The sequence below is a fragment of the Hydra vulgaris genome, chromosome 15 (assembly GCF_038396675.1).
Source record: "Hydra vulgaris chromosome 15, alternate assembly HydraT2T_AEP".
In the NCBI taxonomy this organism is placed as follows: Eukaryota; Metazoa; Cnidaria; class Hydrozoa; order Anthoathecata; family Hydridae; genus Hydra; species Hydra vulgaris.
In genome coordinates this window covers 24182084-24205862 of record NC_088934.1, presented here as the reverse complement: position 1 = coordinate 24205862, position 23779 = coordinate 24182084, and the positions used below count along the sequence as shown (strand labels likewise).

Genomic DNA, 23779 nt, shown 5'->3' with positions numbered 1-23779 from the left:
GATTTTAAACTTCTAAATTATTGAAAAGTTAAACTTTTTTTTTATTGAATTATTGAAATATTTAATAATTTTTGTTTTTAAAAACCGGCAAACAAAGACATATAAAGTCATACATAAGATAACATATATGCGTAAGAAATATTTGTAATTTTACCTTTAGTTGTTTTACGATTCAATTTAGTTATACCATGTCAATTGTAAGTGGATCGAAAGCATGGCAGTATTTTTGTAAAGAAAAATCTGGCGAATCTGCAATTTGCAAAAAGTGCTATGTAAAGATAATGTGCAAAGGATTTTGGACAAGTGGGCTCCTTTGTCATTTAAAAAATGCACATAAAGATTTGGATTTAAATATGAAGCATCTACATGAAGATACTAGTTCGGAAATTAAAATTGTGCAAAAGAAAATCATATTGTTTGTTAAGCAGCAGACTATAGAGGGAATTGTGTCAATGCTAGCAACGGTGGATGGCTTCTCAATAAATGCCATAACAAAAAGTGAATTCATTAAAAAATCATTGCCTCAAAAATTTTTACATTTATTGATGATTTACAAAATAGCGTAAATATAGCCTTAACAATTTAGATGGTTCGAAAAGTGGTACGAATGTTCCGCAAATCACCTCTTAAAAATGACGTTTTACAAATCTACGTAAAATCTGTGTTTCATAAAGTACTGAAGCTGATATTAGATGTCAAAACAAGGTGGAATAGACTAGTTGCAATGCTAGAATGATTCCTTAAACTAAAAACATGTATACTAAAAGCAATGATCGACTTAAAAAAAGTTCTGAATATCTCCGAAGATGAATATGCAATTATGAACGCCATAACAATATCTCGGCAACCGATAAAAAGTGGAATAGAAAGACTTGGTAGAAGTAATGCTACTCTACTTGACGCAGAAGGTTTAATGATATTCATCTTAGACAATTTGGTGGAGAAAAAAAATTTGATAGCTAATAAACTGCTTCAATCTGTGCAGCAGAGAATTGAAGAATGCAGAAATGCCAATTTAATTGGACTACTAAAATTTTTAAACAACCCAATTAGTTATAATCAGGAATCAAATATAAACTTCAAACTACTCTTATCGTCAAACATGCATTAAAAGCAGCATAAAAAATTTATACCTGGTTGTACATAGAGGATACTAGGACTAGTTCAATACCTCAACCTGTTGTTCCAAATTTATTATGCAAAAATATTTTGACACTTAAACAAAAATTGGATGCGACTATTTGTAATGTCAAAAAAGTAGAAAAAGCAGCTCTAGAAGACATTAGCAATTTAAAAAACCTCACAAAAGAAATCAAACTTTTTGAGGCAACTGGAAAGTGTAGTGAAAGTTTAGAAAGAATATACTCCACATTAATGACCATCAAGCCGACATCAATTGAATTAGAAAGAGCTTTTTCTGCCGCGGGTCTATTTATGGGAAAAATTTGTTACAATTAATGAAAAATCAAACCGCTTGTTATTATATTAAAAATTATGGCGGGAAATCCCGGGATAATTAAGTTACACACCGGGAATTGAGGGATGCTAAATTTACGGGAAATGAAAAACCCTAGTTGACATTCTAAAATGAAATACCTGGCATGATTTAGCCTCATCACACTAAGCTAAATTAGTCACAGTTTGGCTACAACCACAAAATAACTATATAATTATTCAGAATATAATTATTCACAATATAATTATTCATAAAATGCATCAGAATCTCACAAATTAAAGATTTTTGAAGAAATTGTTGTAAAATAAGCAAAATATTTTATCAAATAAAAAAAGTTCACAAGAGTTAAATAGTAAACTTTTTTAAAATACTAAACTTTTTTAAATCAATATTTGTTAAAATTAAGTTAATTAAATAACCAGTTGTGTCAATTTTTATTTAACATATTTCCATAAAAAGTTGTAAAAAATAAATCAGTAATGAAGTTTATATTTTATATCAAAAATAATTACCTCTGTAAAAATTACTTTCAAAATCTTGAATTTTGCAAAAGTGACTATAATTTATTGAGTTAAAATCAATATATTTATATCTTTTTGTTTAACTCTATATGTGATTATTAATAAAATCTAAAACTATACTCAACCCTCAAAGTCCTTAAAACTTAATCTTAAGAAGTCCTTGTTACTATGTGTTACAATTGCTAAAAACAACCTATTATAGTTAATGCAGTCTTTTTCAATTTATATAAATTAAAGTTTTTAAATTATTATTTAACCTTGAACAACTATTAGCAAGTTTTAGCAACTATAAATTTATTATTAAGTGTGTGTGTGTGCATATATATATATATAAATATATATATATATATATCGTGTATAAGATTATGTTTTATTAGTAAGAAAACATCAATTAATACAAATTCTCTTAATATAATTAATAATATATTATTAGGAATATATATATATATATATATATATATATATATATATATATATATATATATATATATATATATATATATATATATACATATATATATATATATATATATATATATATATATATATATATATATATATATATATATATATATATATATATATATATATATATATACACAAAGCTGATGTATAGAATATAATTTGATCTATGAACAACTAGCAAGTTTTACAGAATAAGATGCCCAACTACAAATTCACTATTAGGCGAGTTATATATATATATATATATATATATATATATATATATATATATATAAATATATATATATATATATATATATATATATATATATATATATATATATATATATATATATATATATATATATATATATATATATATATATATATATATACACCGTGTTTAAGATTATGTTATATAAGTAAGAAAACATCAATTAATACGAATTCTCTTAATATAATTAATAATATAAAACAATCCTATAACAGTCATGTTACTAATATTTACAACCATATAACTATTATGTAAAACCATATAATTAATATTTATAACCATATATTTACATATAAAGAATTTTTTTTTTTTTTTTTTTTAACATCTTCGCTTCCAACAAGGCTACAAGCAGCCACTAACTAAAGTTGGAAGTTACTGAAAGGAAAAAGATGAAGATTGTAGATAACGATTGACGGACGATTTAAAGGATTGCAAATTATATGAATCAGGAAAGCAAGATGAAGGAAGCGAATTCTAAAGAGCTGATGTTCAAGGAAAAAAACTAGAAGAATAAGCGTTTTTGGAGCACTTAGGAACAGTCACAGAAAAAGGATGAGACTTAATTGAATGACGAGTAACACGAGAATGAATTTTAGTAGATGGCACAAGAGACGCTAGCTCTTTTGAGCAGTGCCCATTATAGTATTTGTAGAAAAGAGAAAGAGAAGCAACATTACGACGATGTGATAATGGTTGGAGGTTGGCTGCAAGAGCAGGTCCAACTATGTTTACAATGTGTTTTTGCACCTTGTCTAAAAGAGAAAGGGCATCATTAGAAGAACCGCCCCAGATATGGCAACATTATTCCATACAAGGCCGGATTTGAGATTTATAGAGATTAGAATCCAAAGTAAGAAAGTGATGAGCTCGATAAAAAGATGCAACCTTAGCAGATGCTAATTTTGAAACTGATTTGATATATGGTTTCCAAGAAATATTGGAAGTAAGAGTTAATCCTAGAAAATGAAGAGTAGATGACTCATCGAGTACATCACTGTTCATAAATATAGGAAGATCTAAATTATTGCGATAATGATTGGCTGAAAAAAATTGAGTTTTACCTGAATTAAAGTTCACCAGCCATTGTGAGCCCCATGCTGCAGCAGAAGTGAGATCCTTTTCAAGCTCAAACACCCCCTTTAAGCAATCAGAGGGTGTTGGTTTCTTATCACGACAAGAATAAATGGTAGTATCATCAGCAAACAATGCCACCTTAGATGTGAGAATATCTGGAAGATCGTTAATGTAAATTAAAAAGAGTATAGGGCCAAGGATAGAACCTTGAGGAACCCCTGAAGTTACAGAATAAGAAGAAGAGTGCTGTCCATCGAGGACAACTTTTATACTACAATTGGAAAGGAAGGATTCAATAATCTTAAAGATGTTGCCGGATACACCATAAGAAGAAAGCTTATGGAGAAGACCAGCATGCCAAACTTTATCAAAAGCTTTTGAAATGTCAAGAGCGATGGCCTTAGCCTCTCCACCTTTATCTAATGCATGATAAAACCTATCAGTTATTACTGTTAGCAAATCAGCTGTAGAACGAGAAGATTTACAACCATATAATTAATATTTACAACCATATGTTTTATACTTGTAACACATATGCAGAACTTAAATGACAAAAGTTTTATGAAATAAAGTATACTTTTAACTTTATAATTATTTTTATCCAATTTACTCTCATTTAACTCTAATCTATAAAAATATTTTTTAAACAAAGAATGGTATTCATTAGTAATCTTATCAAAGAATAAACTTGAAGTTTAAAACAAAATCAAGCATGGAATAGAAAAACGCAAATTTTAGTTACTAGATAAATAAACCTAATTCCTCAGAAATATAAGTTTCAGAAGTATATATATATATATATTTTTTAAATAATATTTTAAATATTAGTAAAGATTTCCAGAAAGTTTCAGGATTGCACTATGTATCATAGAATCACAGCAATAGTTTAAATGCAGTTCATGTATGATCATGCATGGAAGTCATGCACAGAAGTTGCAAATTTTTCAACTTCATGTAGTTATTTTTGTGAAAACAAATTGCTTGTGAGTATTTTGAGTGAAATATTGTCTACAACTCTAGTATATTTTTAATACAATTTAATATTTTCGATAATTGAATTTTTCTAGTTAGAGTTTAAAAAATTATTGTATATTTTTCAAACTAAATTAAATGATAAAAATCTAATTAAATATTCCGATAAAATATGAAAAAAATATTTTTGTTTGAGTTAAAAAAATCATATTGGCATGCATACTGCTATAAGTCCCAGCTCTAATTAAAATAATAAAGAAAAAAAAAATTATTTTTTAGTTGCCAATTTTATTTGACTGTTGTTATAGTAAAAATTGTTCTCATATAAATTGACCATGAATTAGGGTTTTGATTTAATAGTTGCATGCTGAGTAAGTATATTGATTTAATAGTTGCATGCTGAGTAAGTATGAAGTAAGTATATTGATATTTCTTGGTTTTGTACTTTATTAGATATAACTATTTTTATGTAAAGAAAAACAACTAAAAATTTAAATTTCTTTTTTTTTTTTTGAGATGTTTAACATAATTTTTTATCTTTTGATCACCTGGTAGCAAAATTACTAGTTTTTGTATGTTATGTAATACACTGATATTTTAAAAACAAGAGTGAAAAGATACGGAATCACGCAACATCCTTTAATTCTATTGTTAACAAAATGTGCTGCAACTTCAGCTTTAGGTTTACCAATATCTTTTTTTCTATAAAAAAAAATTAAAAGCTATTAGTAAATATACATGATTCACATACTAAACACCATATGGCTAAAGATTATTTAAAATATTAATGGAAAAATGAATTAAAAAATTGAACAATGCATTCAAAAAGAAAAAAGAGAATAGAAAAAAATTTAAAAAAAAACCTAAAATGGAATTTAAATTTAATTTTAACATTTTTTCTACTTTTTTTTTTTTTAATTTTAATTAAAAAAAGTCCTATATGAACACTTACAGTATATATATATATATATGATATATATACAATATATATATATATATATATATATATATATATATATATATATATATATATATAATATATATACATATATATATATAAAATATATTATATAATATAATATATATATATATGATATATATAATATAGTATATATATATAGTATAATATATATATAAAATATATATTTATATATATATTATATAATAAATACTTACTGTCAAACAATCAATACAGTTTTCGATTCTCTTGCTCTATGGCTGACTTGCTGACTGCTGTGACTGAAAGATTTTATTGTAATTAGATGAAGGCAGAGAAGCTAGAGCTATTGCTCTTGACATATCTAAAGCTTTCGACAAAGTTTGGCATGCTGGTCTTCTCTATAAGCTTGCTTCTTATGGTGTATTTCGGAAAGTTTTTGAGATTATCAAATCATTTCTTTCTAATCACTTTATAAAAGTCATCCTCAAAGGTCTTTACTCTTCTTGATTTCCAGTAACTTCTGGGGTACCTTAAGGTTCTATTTTTGGTCCTGTTTTGATTCTTATCTACATTAATGACCTTCCTGACAATCTTACATCTAAAGTACCTCTTTTTGCTAATGACTCAGTTTTATACTCCTGCCTTGAAAATAAGTCTTCTCTTTTTGATCGCTTAGGCAGCCAATCTTGAATCTGATCTCACTTCTGTAACAAATAAAACTCAGTTATTTGCTGCTAACAACTATCTCAATACTGTCGACATTCCTTCATTAATGAATGGCAACCCTCTCACTGAGTCCTCTTCTTTATGTCATCTTGGATTATTTTTTACTACTGACCTTTCATGGAAACCATATAAATAATTGCTAAATTTGCATCCGCTAAAGGTGCTTCTCTCTATTGTGCTCGTCAATTTCTTACTCCTGATTCCATTCTCTACCTTTACAAATCTTTTATTCATCCCTGTATGGAATACTGTTGTCATATTTAGGCTGGTTCTTCTAATGATGCTCTTTCTCTTCTAGACAAGGTCCAAAAACACATTGTAAACATATTATTGTAAAGTTGCATCTCTTTCTCTTTTCTACAAATACTATCATAGACGCTGCTCAAAGGAGTTATCATCTCTAGTCCCATCAATTAATACTCATTCTCGTTTTACACTTCATTCAGCAAAGTCTCATTCATTTACTATATCTGTCTCTGCATGCTCTAAAAACTTTTAATCGCCTAGTTTTTTTCCGGCACTTTAAATTTTGGAACTCTCTCATCTCTTCATGTTTTCCTGACTCATACACTCTTCAACTTTTAAAGTCACAATATCACAACCGAAAAACTAAATCATTTGCTTATGCGTTAAAAAAATGAATAACTCTGCTACAAATTTCTTGCATTTAAAACAACAATAGTAAACAACTAGAGACTTTTCATGGCATTAACTTGTTTGCATATTAGAACTGAGAATTTTTATCCTTAAGGCAGAGAGGGCCACTACTATCATTTTAAAATTCCACCTCAAAGTACTTGTTACAAACTCTACCTCCATAAGCATCTTTTAAACTCCACCTCCATAAGCATCTTTTAAACTCCACCTTCGTAAATATGTTAAAAACTCCACCTCCATAAGCATCTTTTAAACTCCACCTTCGTAAATATGTTAAAAACTCCACCTCCATAAGCATCTTTTAAACTCCACCTCAATAAGCATCTTTTAAACTCCACCTCCATAAACATGTTTCAAACTCCACATCCATAAACATGTTACAAACTCCACCTCTATAAATTTGTTTTCAACTCCACCTCTGTACCTAGCACACTTACGTTGGGCCAACATATATTAATACATTGCGAATGTTGGCTATTTTCTTTAATGCAAATACAACGTTGATCCAATGTTAGTTTTATCCTACTTATATTAATGAAAACCTTAATAATGAAGTGATTAAAAATCCAACGTATATAAAAGCATCGCAAAATTTGGTTGTTTTTCCGATCTAAACCTAATGTAGATCCAATATTGGATCAATGTTGACTAAATGTGTATAACCTCACATTGATCTAATGCTTATAACGCAATGTTAATCCAATGTGTATGGATTAATTTTGGATTATATACATTAAATCAGCGTTGATCCATATACATTGGTACAACAACGAATTTTATAGAGTGGATGAAAGTGTTTGCATTGAGAAAAAGCAGAAATACAACAAATATTTGTATAACTTATAAGAATTATCAAACATTTCAGTTGATTATGGAAATATATTTTACAAATGTATTTTTCTCTTTCTTATATAACAAAATATCAAGCCACAAGCAATACAAACATGAATAATGCGTCTTTAATCAGATGTATTAAGTATGAACATTAGTTACCATAAATATGAACATAAGTATGAACAAATGTTTATTCATCAAAATGGATGAAATATATGTTTAAGTATATATTTACAATTATATACGCGCATAAATATATGATATTCAATGTGAATATACACTAAAATACAAAAAAAATAAATTTAGTTTCGATAAAAGTTAAATATACTGTTGTGCAAACATAAAAATATAACGTTGAATGAACTTAAAATACAACAATTCGCCAAAGTAAAATGCAGGGTTGTGCCAACATAAAATACAATGTTGAATCAACGTAAAGTATTATGCAATACTGACTTGAAATACAACGTTGACCCAACATTGTTTTACGGTTGTTGGAGATGTCACATTTGTAACCAAAATGATATAAAAACTACATTGGCAGTCAATGTTGGGCCAACACAACGCTCAACATTTTTCTATTGTTTTATCAACACATGTGTGCTAGCTGGGTAAACATGTTTCAAACTCCACCTCCATAAACATGTTACAAACTCTCCCTCCATAAACATGTTACAAAATCATTTTTTGCACAAGCCAATGATATTTTTTTAAATGTTTGATCTAATAATCAGCAATGGTTGGGTCAATCAAACTAACAAGATTATCATTGTTCTTTCTCTAAGAAATAAATCACAAAGTCACTGCACTCTGTTTTAACTTTATCAATTAGCTGATTGTTTCAGATGTTCAAAATTTTTATGCAATAAAAACATTGATATTTTATTTGATGACTTTTTTCCACTATTGATTAAGAAAATCTTTTCAAAAATTTAGCTATGAAATCTGTCACTTTAACAAACAAAATCCAAATAATTATAGATTATCTGCAAACTGTTATTTCTAATCAAGCACAATAGAGAACTCAATCTTAACAGCAAATGGAAACCATTCCTCTACTTAAAAATAAATGTAAAAAAACTTTTTGCCAACATTAACAGCAAGTATACTGGAAACAACCATATTGTGACATTGCTTTTTTTTGTCTTGTTAAATTAGCAATAATCAAAATTTGTAACGAAAAAAAAGTTCTTGTGTGTGTTTAATAAAAGTTCCATTCTCATAACCAAACTTCTATTTGTTAAACACGTCTTCACATTTCCTTCACACTATCACTAAACACACATTTCCTACAAATTTTGACATCAACTAATTAAACAAGGAGATTTCAAAATATATCCTAAAAACTACAAACTAATAGTCTAAAGTATGTTTATGCAGCATCTACTATCCCATAATCTTATATCAAATTGGTTTCATAAAAAAAAGAGTTAGAAAAATATCTGAGTCTATGAACTTCTACAATGTATCATGTAAGCTTTTTGTAGATTGTATCAGCTTATCAACAACATTGTTGATGAGCTGATAATAACAACATTATTAATTGGGTCCAAGTATAACTTATGGAAACTAATATCAAGAAATTTAAGCTAATGCATGTCATCTATTATAAATACAAAATTCGATATGAATTTATTAGGAAGAGACTGTGGAATTCAAATTTCTTATCAAAAACAAAGAAATCCTTGGACTCCTGACTTCCAGGAATTTAGATTCTAGATAATTTTTATAAAAAATGAAATGACATAAATAACTATACTTTTTAGCCTGTATATGGATATATCTGATGTGGATCAGCAGTTAAATTCTTGACTGAATTATTGGTGAGCACACATATAAGTAAAAAACATCAGACATGTGTAAAATATTATCTAATAGTAACATAATTTACATAATTTATAATCTAGGTAGTAATTGTGCTTATGTCAAGCTTTGACAAAAATGAATGAGATTGTATTTTTTTTGCTTAACAAATTGACCACGGCTATTTTGATATTTTGATTTAAATGCAATAAAAAAAAAATTGTTATGTTAAGAACTTTTATTTGTTGATATTTTCTTAAGTTTTTATTTTACAAAGGCTGTAAATAAAATAAAAAATTAACCATAATGACAGTTTAAATAAAGGCATTTTGTGTAAAATTAAAAAAAGCATTATGTAATTTATTAATAATTTTAAAAGAAATTCAAAAAAAAATGTAATATTTAGGTTTCTTTTAAAATTTAAAAATTTCGAAAGAAACTTAAATAGAGGTAGAATCATTTGACACATAAAAAAATTTATAAAAAAAGACCTGAAAAGAAATTGTCTATTAAGATTAGAAAGTTCCACTGTATCCATATCAATTACATGAATTTGCTTGAATCCCATCATACCCTAATTTAGATAAAAAATAATTAAACTATGAAAATATTGAAAAAAATAATAATATAAGAAAAATATTATTGAAATAAACAGAAAAACTTGTTCATAAAATACTATTAAAATAAATAGAAAAACTTATAAAATATTGAAATAAACAGAAAATCTTATCCATAAAATATTAATCCATAAAATTTCTAAACAAATAACAAATATTTAACAATTTAAAAATGATAAAATGTGTAAATTAATAATTTAAAGGAAAATATGCAAAAATTTATTTTATATGTTTTTAAAAGAACAGAGCAATAATAAATTAGTTGAAAACCACTTATCGAACATTTTTCATTTTACACTGTGTTTCATCAATTAAGATTGCATTTCTGATGAGTCTTAATTGATGAAACAGAGTAAAATGAAAAAAGTTTGATAAGTTATTTTCTACTAATTTAAAGTTTATATATATATATATATATATATATATATATATATATATATATATATATATATATACATATATATATATATATATTTATATATATATATATGTATACAAATACATATATATATTTATATATATATACATATATATATATATATTTATATATATATATATATATATATATATATATATATATATATATATATATATATATATATATATATATATATATATACATATACATATATATATATATACATATATATATATACATATATATATATATATACATATATATATATATATATATATATATATATATATATATATGTATATATATATATATATATATATATATATATATATATATATATATATATATATATATATATATATATATATATATGTATATATATATATATATATATATATATATATATATATATATATATATATATATATATATATATATATATATATATATATACTTTAAAATAGTATATATATACTATTTTATTTACAAATATGTACTACTTAAACTACAGCAAAAACACTCAAAAATTTAACTGTAAATTCTAGGTATCTTTTTAGAAATTCTAGGTATCTTCTTAGATATTCTATTTCAAATTTATATCTTAGTTATTCAAACATTTATTTTTAAATTTTCAGTAGTTAAACTTTAAATTATTCGAAAATGTTACTATGATTTCAATTATAGTCTTAGTGTACTCTTAAATATTGAGTATTTAGTGTAAAGGCATTTTTTTTACTTTTAAAAGTTAAAAAGATTCTTCAGGATCTTTTTAACTTTCATCTCATTATTGTTAAATATGCTGTTTTTTTTTTTTTATCAGATTAGAAATCGTATAAAATATCAAGTTTAATAGGCATAGGCTATGATGAATCATTTCTTCAGTTTTATTTAGCAATTACCAGACAATAGACCCAGACAAAATCCCAAACCGTTTAATTGTTATGGACATTCAAACTAATGGACCCAAACTAAAAATTCCATAAAACATAAATCATAAATTCCAACATTAATAAATTAAGGAAATTAAATACAAAGAAAATGATCTTTTTTGTTAGTCATGCGTTACAAATTATAACTGCTGTTGTAAGTAACTTTATAATTATGAAGGTGTGTTACTCATCAAAGATAAGAAGTTTCAACAAATTTTTTGCATTGATCAAATTTGAACAGTATTGTTCAAACAAATGCTGGCTATGGCACTGTTAGCCAGTGACAGTTTAACCCACAGACACACCGGACACATGCCGGGAGGCCAGGGAATTCAGGGGGCTAGACCATCAAAGTGAATTTTTGAAAGATATACTATTTGAAAGAAAATTTAAAAAATTTGACAAAAAAAGTTGGCCTCTATCTTTAACTTCCTCTCATGTCCCAGAGATTTTTAATCTTTGCAATAATAACGCATATGACATATCGCAAACTAGACGTCTTTTTTACCGACTTGAAAGAACTTTCGAGTTCGAACATAATGGTGAAAAAAGAAATAAATTTAATAAATAAATCAAGCAAATACAGAATAATAGAGTTCTATTTACAAGATGATTAAGAATTATTAGGAAAATCAAATTAAAACATTTCATTTCTGATTGTGAATACTTATTAACAAATATTTTCTATATAGGCGGTTTTTTTTTATCTTAACGACGATCCTACTCAGAAAGCAAAAAGGAGAGCAGAGGCCTTCGGACTTTTAGCCAAAATGACACAACTTGAGGCAGCTTTTTTAATAATCATTTGGAACAGAACCATGGAGAAGTTCAACAAAGTTAACAAGAAACTGCAGTCTGTCAAGCTTGATTTAAGTATGGTTGAAGAACTGTACAACTCCCTAGAGCAATATATATAGCAAGTTAGCTCCAATTTTGCGCAATATAAAAAGGAAGCCGTGTTTTTGGTCAATCTCCGCAGCATGGATATCTCTGAGATTACTTGATCAAAACTTCAGCTCAGGATCTTTCAATGCTAATTAGATATAAGAATCTTGGACTCCATCGATCTAGAAGATATCATATCTGCATTTGCAAACTTAAAATGCAGACGAAAGGTGTTTTATAACTTATACTAATCCCTGCGTGTTTTAATAATAAATAATGCAAGATACTTGTTAAATACAAAAGAAAATACATTAAAAAACCATAGCGACAATTACAAAGATTTTTTTATTTTAAACCGCTGTTAAACTTGCACCAGAAAACCTTAAGCGCAAAGAGGCTAAGAAGTACTTAACTCGGCCCTGCTGTTAGCTCATAATAAATAGTACCACAACTGTTGATATTGTTTTGTTGTTCAACTTAACATTCACAATCATAAATATTGCTTACTTTGTTGTTCAACCCAATATCTGCAATCATTGATATTGTTTGGTTTGTTGATCAACTTAACAACTGCAATCATAAATATCACTTACTTAGTTGTTTAACTCAACACCTGTAATTGTTTTTATAAAGCATTACTTGTTGACAATAAGAAATGTGCAAAAAAACAAATCTAAGATTCTTTTTGGCTAACTCAGAATTTTTAATTTTGTTGCTTAGATGCAGTTGGCATTAATGCTTAATCAAATATTCTATAAAAAATCTGGAATACTAGTATATTGTGTTTATTTCTCTAAAATGTAAAAAAATTTAAATAGAAAAAAAATGTTACCAAATCTTTTAAAAGTTCACAACCCAATCCACCAGCACCAATAACCAAAATCTTTATATAATCACGCATAAACATAAAATTCTAAAGATAAAAAAAACTTATTACCATATGTAATGGTAAAATGGTAAAAACTTTAAATATTATTGGATTGCACAAAATCAACAAAGGATGAACTTAAAAATTATTAATTTATAACAAAATTATGAATGCATCTAATCTTATTACATTTTCTATTTCATTCATTGCAAGTAAAATTTACTCACTTTTTAGATAAAAATTTATTTGTTTTCACTTTATTTTTATTATATTTTACTTATTTAATTATATTACTTTTTTATTATTAATTTCTTAAATTATTATTATTTATATATTACAAGTTATTATTTGTCTTGATAGAATAACAAGAAAACCTTTCCAGAACTTAATTTATAATTAAATCATGTTTGTTTGCATGAATCAATTATTTCAATTCAATGATAAGCAAGTCTTTTTTTTTTTTAAACTTTTATTTAATTCAACAAATGTAACTTATTAGCTCCTTTTATATATAAAATTTTCATAAGAATTATGTAAATATGAACCCCAAAACAAGTTTAACATAAATAGAAACTGCTAATGATCTACTAATGAATAAAAAGTAAATTTGACTTCAATAATTGAATTTAAAGATGTGTTGGACAATTTTTAATCAATTTGCGTATTTTGCTAAATTCATTAAATTTGTAACAGTAACACATTTTATTTTTTGACTTATAAGTAAGATAATAGAAACAACGGAATCAGTCATAATGTCAGATTCACAAAAGAAATAATGTTTAGTACAAATAATTTTTAAAAAATTTGGTAACAAAGTATAATTTTTAAAATTATTTAATCTATAAAGATCGTGCAACACAGAGAAGACTTTTTGTCAAGACAAGAGAATAAAGTTAGAGTTAATAAGTTATAAGAGCCATCAGCAAAAAGAGCTACTTAAAATGTAAGGTTGTTGGGAAGATCATTAGTGTAGATAAGAAATAAAACAGGACCAAGTATAGAACCTTGAGGTACCCCAGAAATAAAGACGAGTATTGGCCTTCAAGGATGACTTAAACAAAGCGGTTAGAAAGAAATGATATGATTATCTCAAAAAAATACACCATATGAAACAAGCATATGGGGAAGAACAGCATGCTAAACTTTGTTGAAAGCTTCAGATATGTCAAGATCAATAGTCCTAGCCTCTCCACCTCCATCTGATGCATGATAAAATCTTTCAACCACAGCAGTTAGCAAGACAGCCTTAGAGCAAGAGGATTGAAAACTGTATTAATAGTCTGACAGTAAGTTACTTGACTCAAAATGGGATGTGGGAAAGTCTCAAAGACCTTGCTAATAACAGAAAGAAAACTGATTGGACAATAATTGGAGGGTTTACAATGTTCTCCGGAGTTTTTGAAAATTAGAACAACAGATGCCATTTTCCAGCAGGCAGGAAAGCAAGACTCAGTCAAGCACTTGTTAAATAGTTTAAGGAATATTATAGAGAATTCTGGAGAACAAATTTGTAAGACTATGACAGGAATATTATTAGGACCACAAGCTGTAGAGGAGTTTAATCGAGATATGACTTTAGCAACCGAAGCAGGAGTGATTTGAATATCTAACAATGGGTTAACCTGTTTAATTGGAATGGAAAGATGAGAATGGCCATAAGATTCAAAAGTCAAATTAGAAAAAAAGTTCTTTGCAAATAGTTCTGCCTTATCCTTGGGAAAAGTAATAAGATCAGTCCCATGAATAAGAGATATAATGAATAAGAGATATTGAAGATTTTCCAACAGTCTCTAGAGCCTAACTTCTGAGATAAGATACGAGATTTAGTTCACTGAAAATAATGAAGCTTAGAATTAGAGACAGCACCTTTTTACATTGATTTCTTGCAATAACAAATAGCCATTTGTTCTAAAGAGAGTTGTTCTTTTGAAAAGGTGAAAAAAATGATTATGATTAGATATAGCAGCTCCACAAGAAGATGGAAATCATGGAGTAGAATGAGGCTAGACTTGGAACCAATGAGAAGGAATAAAAGCTTCCATTCCTGCCTGATAAGTAATAAGTAGTGTGATGATAAGTCCAAAGAAGAAGTACAAGATAAAAGATTTATAGAGATCAATGCATGGTCAGAACCACCTAAGATAGAAAAAAGAGAAACTGAACACAAACTAGGATCAGATGCAGGGAATAAATCAAGGAATGAAGTTAAATGATTAGAATTATCAGAAAAACAAGTCAAAAAGTTAACTATCTGAGTATAAGATTGAGAAATGCAGAGGTTATAGTGCCAGCAGGGTCAGTGGCGTTAAAGCCAAGTCATTCAGTGTGATGAGCATTAAAGTCACCAATAACAACAATACTGACAGAGGGGCAAAGAGAAAGAAAATGGTCAATTTGATCAGAAATTACATCTAAAAGAGTGCAGTTTTTGGAAAACGGAAAATGATAAAGAACAAAGAGAAAGGTAATAGGGTGAAGAGGTGCTAAGCGGAAGCACATAAAAGAATGGTCAAAGGATTCGAACCTGATTTCACAACAAATAGGTAAATTGATCCATATGTAAACACCCAAGCCAAGCATGTGACTACTAGAGTCTTTGCAAATCAAGGGATAGTACCCATCAACACTGAGATCTGAAAAAGGAATAGGGAAATTTAAATTAGTCTCACTAAGAGCAAGCAAGTCTGGTGAACTTTGCAAGACCAAAGGTTCAACTGATGGAAGCTTGTTTTGTAGACCACAAATATTTGTAAAAGATTTATTAAAACAGTTAAGTGGTGGGGATGGTTTATTATGTTTAATATTTTGGATTACTTTTGGCATGATTAAAGTTTAAAGAGAACTTGACTAGATAGAGCACGGCCTCCTAAGCAATGAACTATGCAGTTGTTTCAGTCCTGCTAATTAACCCTAAGTCATAACATAGGGCTCCAGCCGGTCTTAGAACCATTAAACTAAGTTTTTGAGCAATAACCTCATTAGGAGATAACAGGAAGAGTTTCATAGCCGCTATCAAGGAGACACATACAAAAATCTATGAGTAGAGTCAAGAAGATCCAGCATTCATTATCCTAGGCAACAATGTAACACAGGTTTACATCTACGCCAGCCTAATAGATGAAGAAGTTTGAGGCTAGTTAGCAGAATTATTCAGCTTATGAATAACTCTGCTAACTAGCCTCATGTAACCATGCAGGGTATGGAGAAGGTAGTACTGGGTTATATGATACAAGCAGCAGGATGATTGTGATGATCCCAGACCTGACCTGACCTGTACTTTAAAACATCAGGCATAATATTTTAGAAATGCATTAGAAAAAACATTACATTTAACAAAATAGTAGAGATTAAGGTGAGCGTAGGTTTTATAGTTGGAGTCACTAGTTAGTTAGCTCACACTGCATCAGAGATTTAAACAGACCACAAACATAGATAAAGCAACTTACAGGTGAGTAAACACTGCATCAGAGGATCAGATATAACAAAAACAAACACAAAGTAACTTATTGGTGAATGAACACTGCACCAAAGGTTCAGACAGAACACAAACATATGTATAAAGTAAATTAAAGGTGAGCTAACACACCACTAAGACATCTCTAACTATATAAAAGACATACACAAAAAATAGATAAATAAATACAAACAAATTAATTAAAAAAAAAATTACTATAGGCATGACCAGAGTTGTTAGTTCTTGGCCTTGGCCTTGCCTTAAGGCCAAAACTAAGGACTTGGCCTTGGTATTGGCCTTGAATATTTTGGCCTTGAACATTTGGGCCTTGGCTTTGATTGTTTTGGCTATGGTTTTCCACCTTTTCTTTAAAAATTCAGAACTTTCTTTCGAGTTTGCATTTTAAAAATTTTACTTTAATTATCTAACTTACTGTTTTAATTAATTTACAATATTCAAAAATTAGAAATCTGTATTTAACAAATCTGTGTCCCTGCAACATCAGCTCTTTTGAGCATATTTTTTGTCAAATTGGATAGATAATGCGCCCTTATAGAGCTTGTAAATCTGATTCATTACTTGAAAGTTTAATGTTTTTTAAATGTTATTAGGACTTATAGGCTATTTAGTGAAATTTTGGCCTTGTTAACAACTCTGGGTATGAATGATATTAAATAGTACTGATGACAGGAACCATTCTCCTTGCAGCATTGACTTTAAAAGCATATTCCACAAGACAGCAGGACATGGAACAGATTGCAGTGAGTTACATGTTACCAGTAGCAGGGTGATCATGAAGACCATACACCTGACCTGGCAATAATTTAAACAAAGACAACAAATTTTTGGAACTGGATTGTATAGCCAGTAATGTCTAATAACTTTCCATTTAATAGATTCAAATTTATTTAATTTTTTTAATTTAGAAGATTTTAAAGAATTTTTTATAAGTTTTTACCGGGAAACTTGGAAAAATGAATAAAAATTAGGATTATTTAAAACGATTTTAAAATCTTCCAAAATAATTCTAATTTTATTCAAAAATTTAAATAAAAAATTTTGAATGTTCGAAAGAAAACTTAAAGTTCAAAAAACAAATTTAAATTAGGAGATTTTAGGAGCATTTTTGAAAACCAAGTATATATTAGGTCTTTTTAGGAGGTTTTTCGAATATTAGGATATTTTAATAATTTATTAGGAGGCGTGGGCTACCCTGTGATCTTAATTGAGTTTTTGTTAAATATTCCGTGCAGGCTGTAGTTGACGCAGAGATAATGCTCAACTACGTTAGAAAGCATTTACCAATTTTTGTAGCGGGATTTTTGCATGGTGGGTTGTATGATATGATATTGCACTTTAGCTTTTTTTTGGATTAGGTTTATTTTGGACTGGTACATGAGTAAAAATGGTAATCAGATATTTTTAATGAATCATCATTAGCAGAGATAGAATTCATAAAAACAACTACCTTTGATGGTAGTTGTTTTTATGAATTCTATCTCTGCTAATGATAAAAAGTCATGTAACAAAAAAATATAAAAAGTCATAAAAAGTCTGCCACGATCCATCAAAGATGGATTGTGGGAGACTTTTTATGTTAGATGGATGGTTGAAATCAGCATGTATTTAATTAAGGGTATTATCCAGTTTACTGTAAGGCATTTTTATATAAAGCATTTCCAATGCAAGTGGCTTTACTTTGCAACAATGCTATTAAAGAAGAATCACCATTTAAAGCAGCAGTTGAAGACTAAAGTTTAAGCAACTTTGAGGTTGCTGAACCTATTTTTGTAATATCAAACAATGGTATTGTTAGTGCAAAAGTATTATTTTTTTACAAACATAACAACAATGGTTTTGTTGGTACAAAAGTAGTGTTTTTTATTTGTAGATATGAGATATGAGTTATGAACTTGTTTTGAAAGAAAGTTATGAACTTGTAGATATAAGAAAGTTATGAATTTAAAATTTATATTTTTCCATTTGTCATCCAATTTTATTCTTAAAAATAACCAAACCATCATCTCTATATAGACCAAAATGTTTCTTGTTATAAAACTTAAACCAAAAAACAAAAAACATTATTATAAACTTTAAATGACATCTTTTTTAACTTATTTTTTTATAATTAAATAAAAGACTTCTTCTTTGGATATAACTCTATTACTCATTTTTCAAAATAATATTTCGAGTGAGTTTAGATACCTTCATTATCAAGAAAAAATATACTTGATAATGTTATCAAGTATAAACATAATTAATAATGATGAGCAGCCGTAACGCGGTGGTAGCGCACTTGCCTCAGAAACAAAGGATCCATTGTTCAAACCCACCTCTGGACAAGTTTTGCGACATCAGTTAGGAAGGAGGGGAAATTAAATGCTCATCCGCGGTGCTCTGTGATAAGACCGTAAGGACTTCTTAAGGCACCTAAATAAAATCAAAAAAAAAAATAATAATAATGAGGGTCTAAACTCCCTCGATATATTGTATCAAAAACTAATAAGAGAGTTATATCTATAGAAGAAGTTTTTTATTTAATTACTACAAGTATTTACACTGTATTTTACTTTTTTTATTTTTACTTTGTATTTAATATTTACAAGTTTTATTTTGTGAAAAATAATATTTATAATAGTTATATCAGCTTTATAGAACTAACAAATTGTGCGATATTAAGAAACCGAAAACAGAAATTTCATTTTAATTTAGAAAAAAATTTATCTACTTTGCTATTAATTTTTGTAGCATGCTATTGATTGTTAAGTACTATATATAAATATATATATATATATATATATATATATATATATATATATATATATATATATATATATATTTATAGATCTATAGTTTGTTGGTTTTGGGAAGAGCGGAAGGAAAAAAGTGATTCTTACGCCAACATAAACGTCGCTTTTAATTACTTTTAACTTTCGTCCAACATTTCCGTGTTGGACGAAAGTAAAAACCATTAATTTAATTACAAATTAATCGTTTTTTAAAAAAACCACAAAAACGCAAATTTAATTGACCAGAATGTTTTTAAAAACATTCTGAATGTTTTTAAAACATTTTGAATGTTTTTAACAATATAAACAATGTTTTTATTTTAATTTTTTTTAATAAAATGTTTTAATTTTTATTTTTTTTACTGTAAATCATGCGCGGAGTGTTGCTACATCGACTATCTTATAGCCTGACTCGCAAGGGAGTGCTGCTACATCGACTGACAAATAGCCTGACTCGCAAGGGAGTGCTGCTACATCGACTGACAAATAGCCTGACTGGCAAGGGAGTGCTGCTACATCGACTGACAAATAGCCTGACCCGCAAGGGAGTGCTGCTACATCGACTGAGGGTTTGGTTGGGGCAGGCAGTCTATCATTTTAAAAAAAAAAATTATAAATTATGTTAGTGTATTCTACAAATAGAGTGCTCAATGTTCTAAAAGAACAGAGCAATAATAAATTAGCAAAAACACTTATCTAATTTTTGATTACTTTAACACTGTGTTTCACCATCAGTAGGTTCATCAGGAAGAATCTTCCTGATGAAATATATATATATTTATATATATATATATATATATATATATATATATATATATATATATATATATATATATATATATATATTTATATATATATATACACATAAAATCAAAAATAATTAACAAAGTAAAAATGTAGTATATATTACAAATATAAGATTTTAAATAAGTTTATCATTCCCAGTAGACGTTTCCCAGTTTGTTTACAGAATATCTCCAAGCAGCATGCATACAACAAGACAAGAGCTATTCAAAGAATATACATAGAAAAATAATCAGAAACTAATCACAACCTAATACAAAAATAAATACATCTTCAAATTTAGACAGATAAAGATAATGTATATGAGTAACGCATAATATATAACATATTATGATATATACATAACACATATATATCAATATATGTTATATATAAGTACCTTTTATTTTAAAAAAATGCTATTGTAGATTGTAAGGAAAAATATGTAATATTTTCACATTTACTAATTATTATATTTCACATATTACTAATGTTTAGTCAACTTTTTCGCACCTAAATTAAATATTTGTAAAACAGTAAAAATCAACACACTATATTTAAATGGGTATAACAGTTAAAGATGGCATCATGTTTACACCATAAAACATTTAAACAAAAAATAATATACACCATATATCTTTCAAAAAAACTATATAATAATTGTGGAAACAAATATTTTGTAAATTTGGAAAAAATATTTTACTTAAAAAAAAAATTGGAAAATTCAACTTTGAAACTTTGTGAAAATCTTAATAACTTTATTGACTACCCTTGAAACAAAAATTTGTTTATCCTTGCTAATTTTCTTTTTTAAACATCTTCGCTTCCAACAAAGCAGCCACTAATTAAAGTTGGAAGTTATTGAAAGAGAAAAGATGAAGATTGTAGAGCAAGATAACGATTAACAGATGACTTAAAGGATTGCAAATTATTCAAATCAGGAAAGCATGATGAAGGAAGGGAATTCCAAAGAGCAGATGTTTGAGGAAAAAAACTAGACAAATAAGCATTTTTTGAGCACTTAGGAACAGTCACAGAAAAAGGATGAGACTTAATTGAATGACAAATAACACGAGAATGAATTTTAGTAGATGGTACAAGAGACGCTAGCTCTTTTGAGCAGTGCCCATTATAGTATTTGTAGAAAAGAGAAAGAGAAGCAACATTACGACGATGTGATAATGGTTGGAGGTTGGCTGCAAGAGCAGGTCCAACTATATTTACAATGTGTTTTTGCACCTTGTCTAAAAGAGAAAGGGCATCATTAGAAGAACCGCCCCAGATATGGCAACAGTATTCCATACAAGGCCAGATTTGAGATTTATAGAGATAGAGAATAGAATCCGAGGTAAGAAAGTCACGAGCTGGATAAAAAGATGCAACTTTAGCAGATGCTAATTTTGAAACTGATTTGATATATGGTTTCCAAGAAAGATTTTAAGTAAGAGTTAATCCTAGAAGATGAAGAGTAGATGACTCATCGAGTACATCACTATTCATAAAATATAGAAAGACCTAAATTATTGCGATAACGATTGGCTGAAAAAATTGAGTTTTATCTGTATTGAAGTTCACCAGCCACTGTAGCCCCATGCTGTAGCAGAAGATCCTTTTCAAGCTCAAATGCCCCCTCCAAGCAATCAGAGGGTGTTGGTTTTTTATCACGACAAGAATAAATGGTAGTGTCATCAGCAAACAATGCCACCTTAGATGTGAGAATATCTGGAAGATCGTTAATGTAAATTAAAAAGAGTATAGGGCCAAGGATAGAACCTTGAGGAATCCCTGAAGTTACAGAATAAGAAGAAGAGTGCTGTCCATCGAGGACAACTTTTATACTACGATTGGAAAGGAAGGATTCAATAATCTTAAAGATGCTGCCAGATACACCATAAGAAAAAAGCTTATGGAAAAGACCAGCATGCCAAACTTTATCAAAAGCTTTTAAAATGTCAAGATTGATGGCCTTAACCTCTCCACCTTTATCTAATGCACAATAAAACCTATCAGTTATTACTGCTAGCAAATCAGCTGTAGAATTTAGAAGCCAAACATACAATTATTATTTAAAACATAAATGCACATAAATTTTATTAATGGCTTTAATTTTTAAACCCTTTATTAGTTGATTTATTATTACAGGGTCATTAATGACCTGTTTTGGTGTGAAAGAATTTAAACCAATTTATTTTTTAAAATTTGTAAATAAAAGTAGGTTCCATCAAATTAAAATCTTTATGTTTAATCACATTAAATATCATAATATCTCATCACATTAAGGTCTTGATGTTCTAATATATGAAGATATAAATCACATAAAAACATTGATGTTGAATCTCACACAATCCAATAAAAAAAATATTTAGATTAATTTTTAATATGAAAATTCTTTTTAAACCTGTGAATTTGCTTCATATTGAGAATTAGAAAAAGGCCCAGTGGTTGACAAAAATGATTCCAAATTACTCCACTTTCTTCCACTAGAAACAAAAACAAAAAAAAGCAAACTTAAAAGTTAATGTAATGTAATGAAATAGAATAAATAAATTTATAATTGGCTACACTACCATTAAAATACTGCATTAAAAATTACACAATGAACCATTTTTTGTTAAATTTAGTACATAATAGGGTTAAAAAAATGAAAAATTTGCTTTTTAATGTGAACCACATATTACAAAGTTTAACAGAAAAATCAAAAAAGTTTTTGAAGAATAAAAATAACTTCTGTTCACAAAAAATCCGGATTGATTTCAAATGTACACAAATTGTTCTAAATTTCGAATTTTCGATTCGAAATTTTTAAATTTAATCGGTCAACAACAACAGTTTCATTTTGTGGCAAAATTGAGTTTAAATAATTAATTCAAATAAACATGGAGCATCTAAAAGAGAACGATGTTAGAAATGTGATTGGAAATTTTTATAAACAAAGCATAAACAGTGGAAAGAAATTTACAGTGGATCATTTTAAGAAAATGGGAATCGCTAAATCTACAATTTATGACATAATTAAAAGGTCTGAAAATAATTTGCCAATGAATAGAAAAATCGGTTGTGGCAGAAAACCTTTTAAAATTACACCAGAAAAGAGAGAGTCCATGATTGCAAGAGCAGAAGAGAGAATCGGGTTTTTCGCAAAGAAAATTGGCACTAAAATATAAGATGAGCGTTTCAAACGTAAATAGATTATTAAGTATGCATGGACTAAAGTATACCAAAAGAAAAAATGCACCAAAAACAACAGAAAAGCAAGAAATTAAACAAAAGAAAAACTTATTAAAACTTTCAAAAACTTTTTTCAAGCCATCAAATGAGTTTGAAATCATCATGGA

General features: G+C 27.7%; 1 protein-coding gene across 2 annotated transcripts in view; it reads right to left on the bottom strand.

The window, feature by feature from the left end:
- The window catches only part of LOC136092201 (NEDD8-activating enzyme E1 catalytic subunit-like), a 72023-nt gene that overhangs the window by 43330 nt on the left and 4914 nt on the right, over positions 1-23779 (bottom strand). For both annotated transcript variants that reach the window (XM_065819950.1, XM_065819949.1), the window contains exons 3-7: positions 22843-22924; positions 13383-13463; positions 10193-10275; positions 5363-5443; positions 1969-2012 (exon numbers count right to left, since the gene is read on the bottom strand). In XM_065819950.1, the coding sequence (XP_065676022.1) occupies positions 1969-2012; positions 5363-5443; positions 10193-10275; positions 13383-13463; positions 22843-22924 (371 nt within the window). The remainder of the gene's footprint in view (positions 1-1968; positions 2013-5362; positions 5444-10192; positions 10276-13382; positions 13464-22842; positions 22925-23779) is intronic.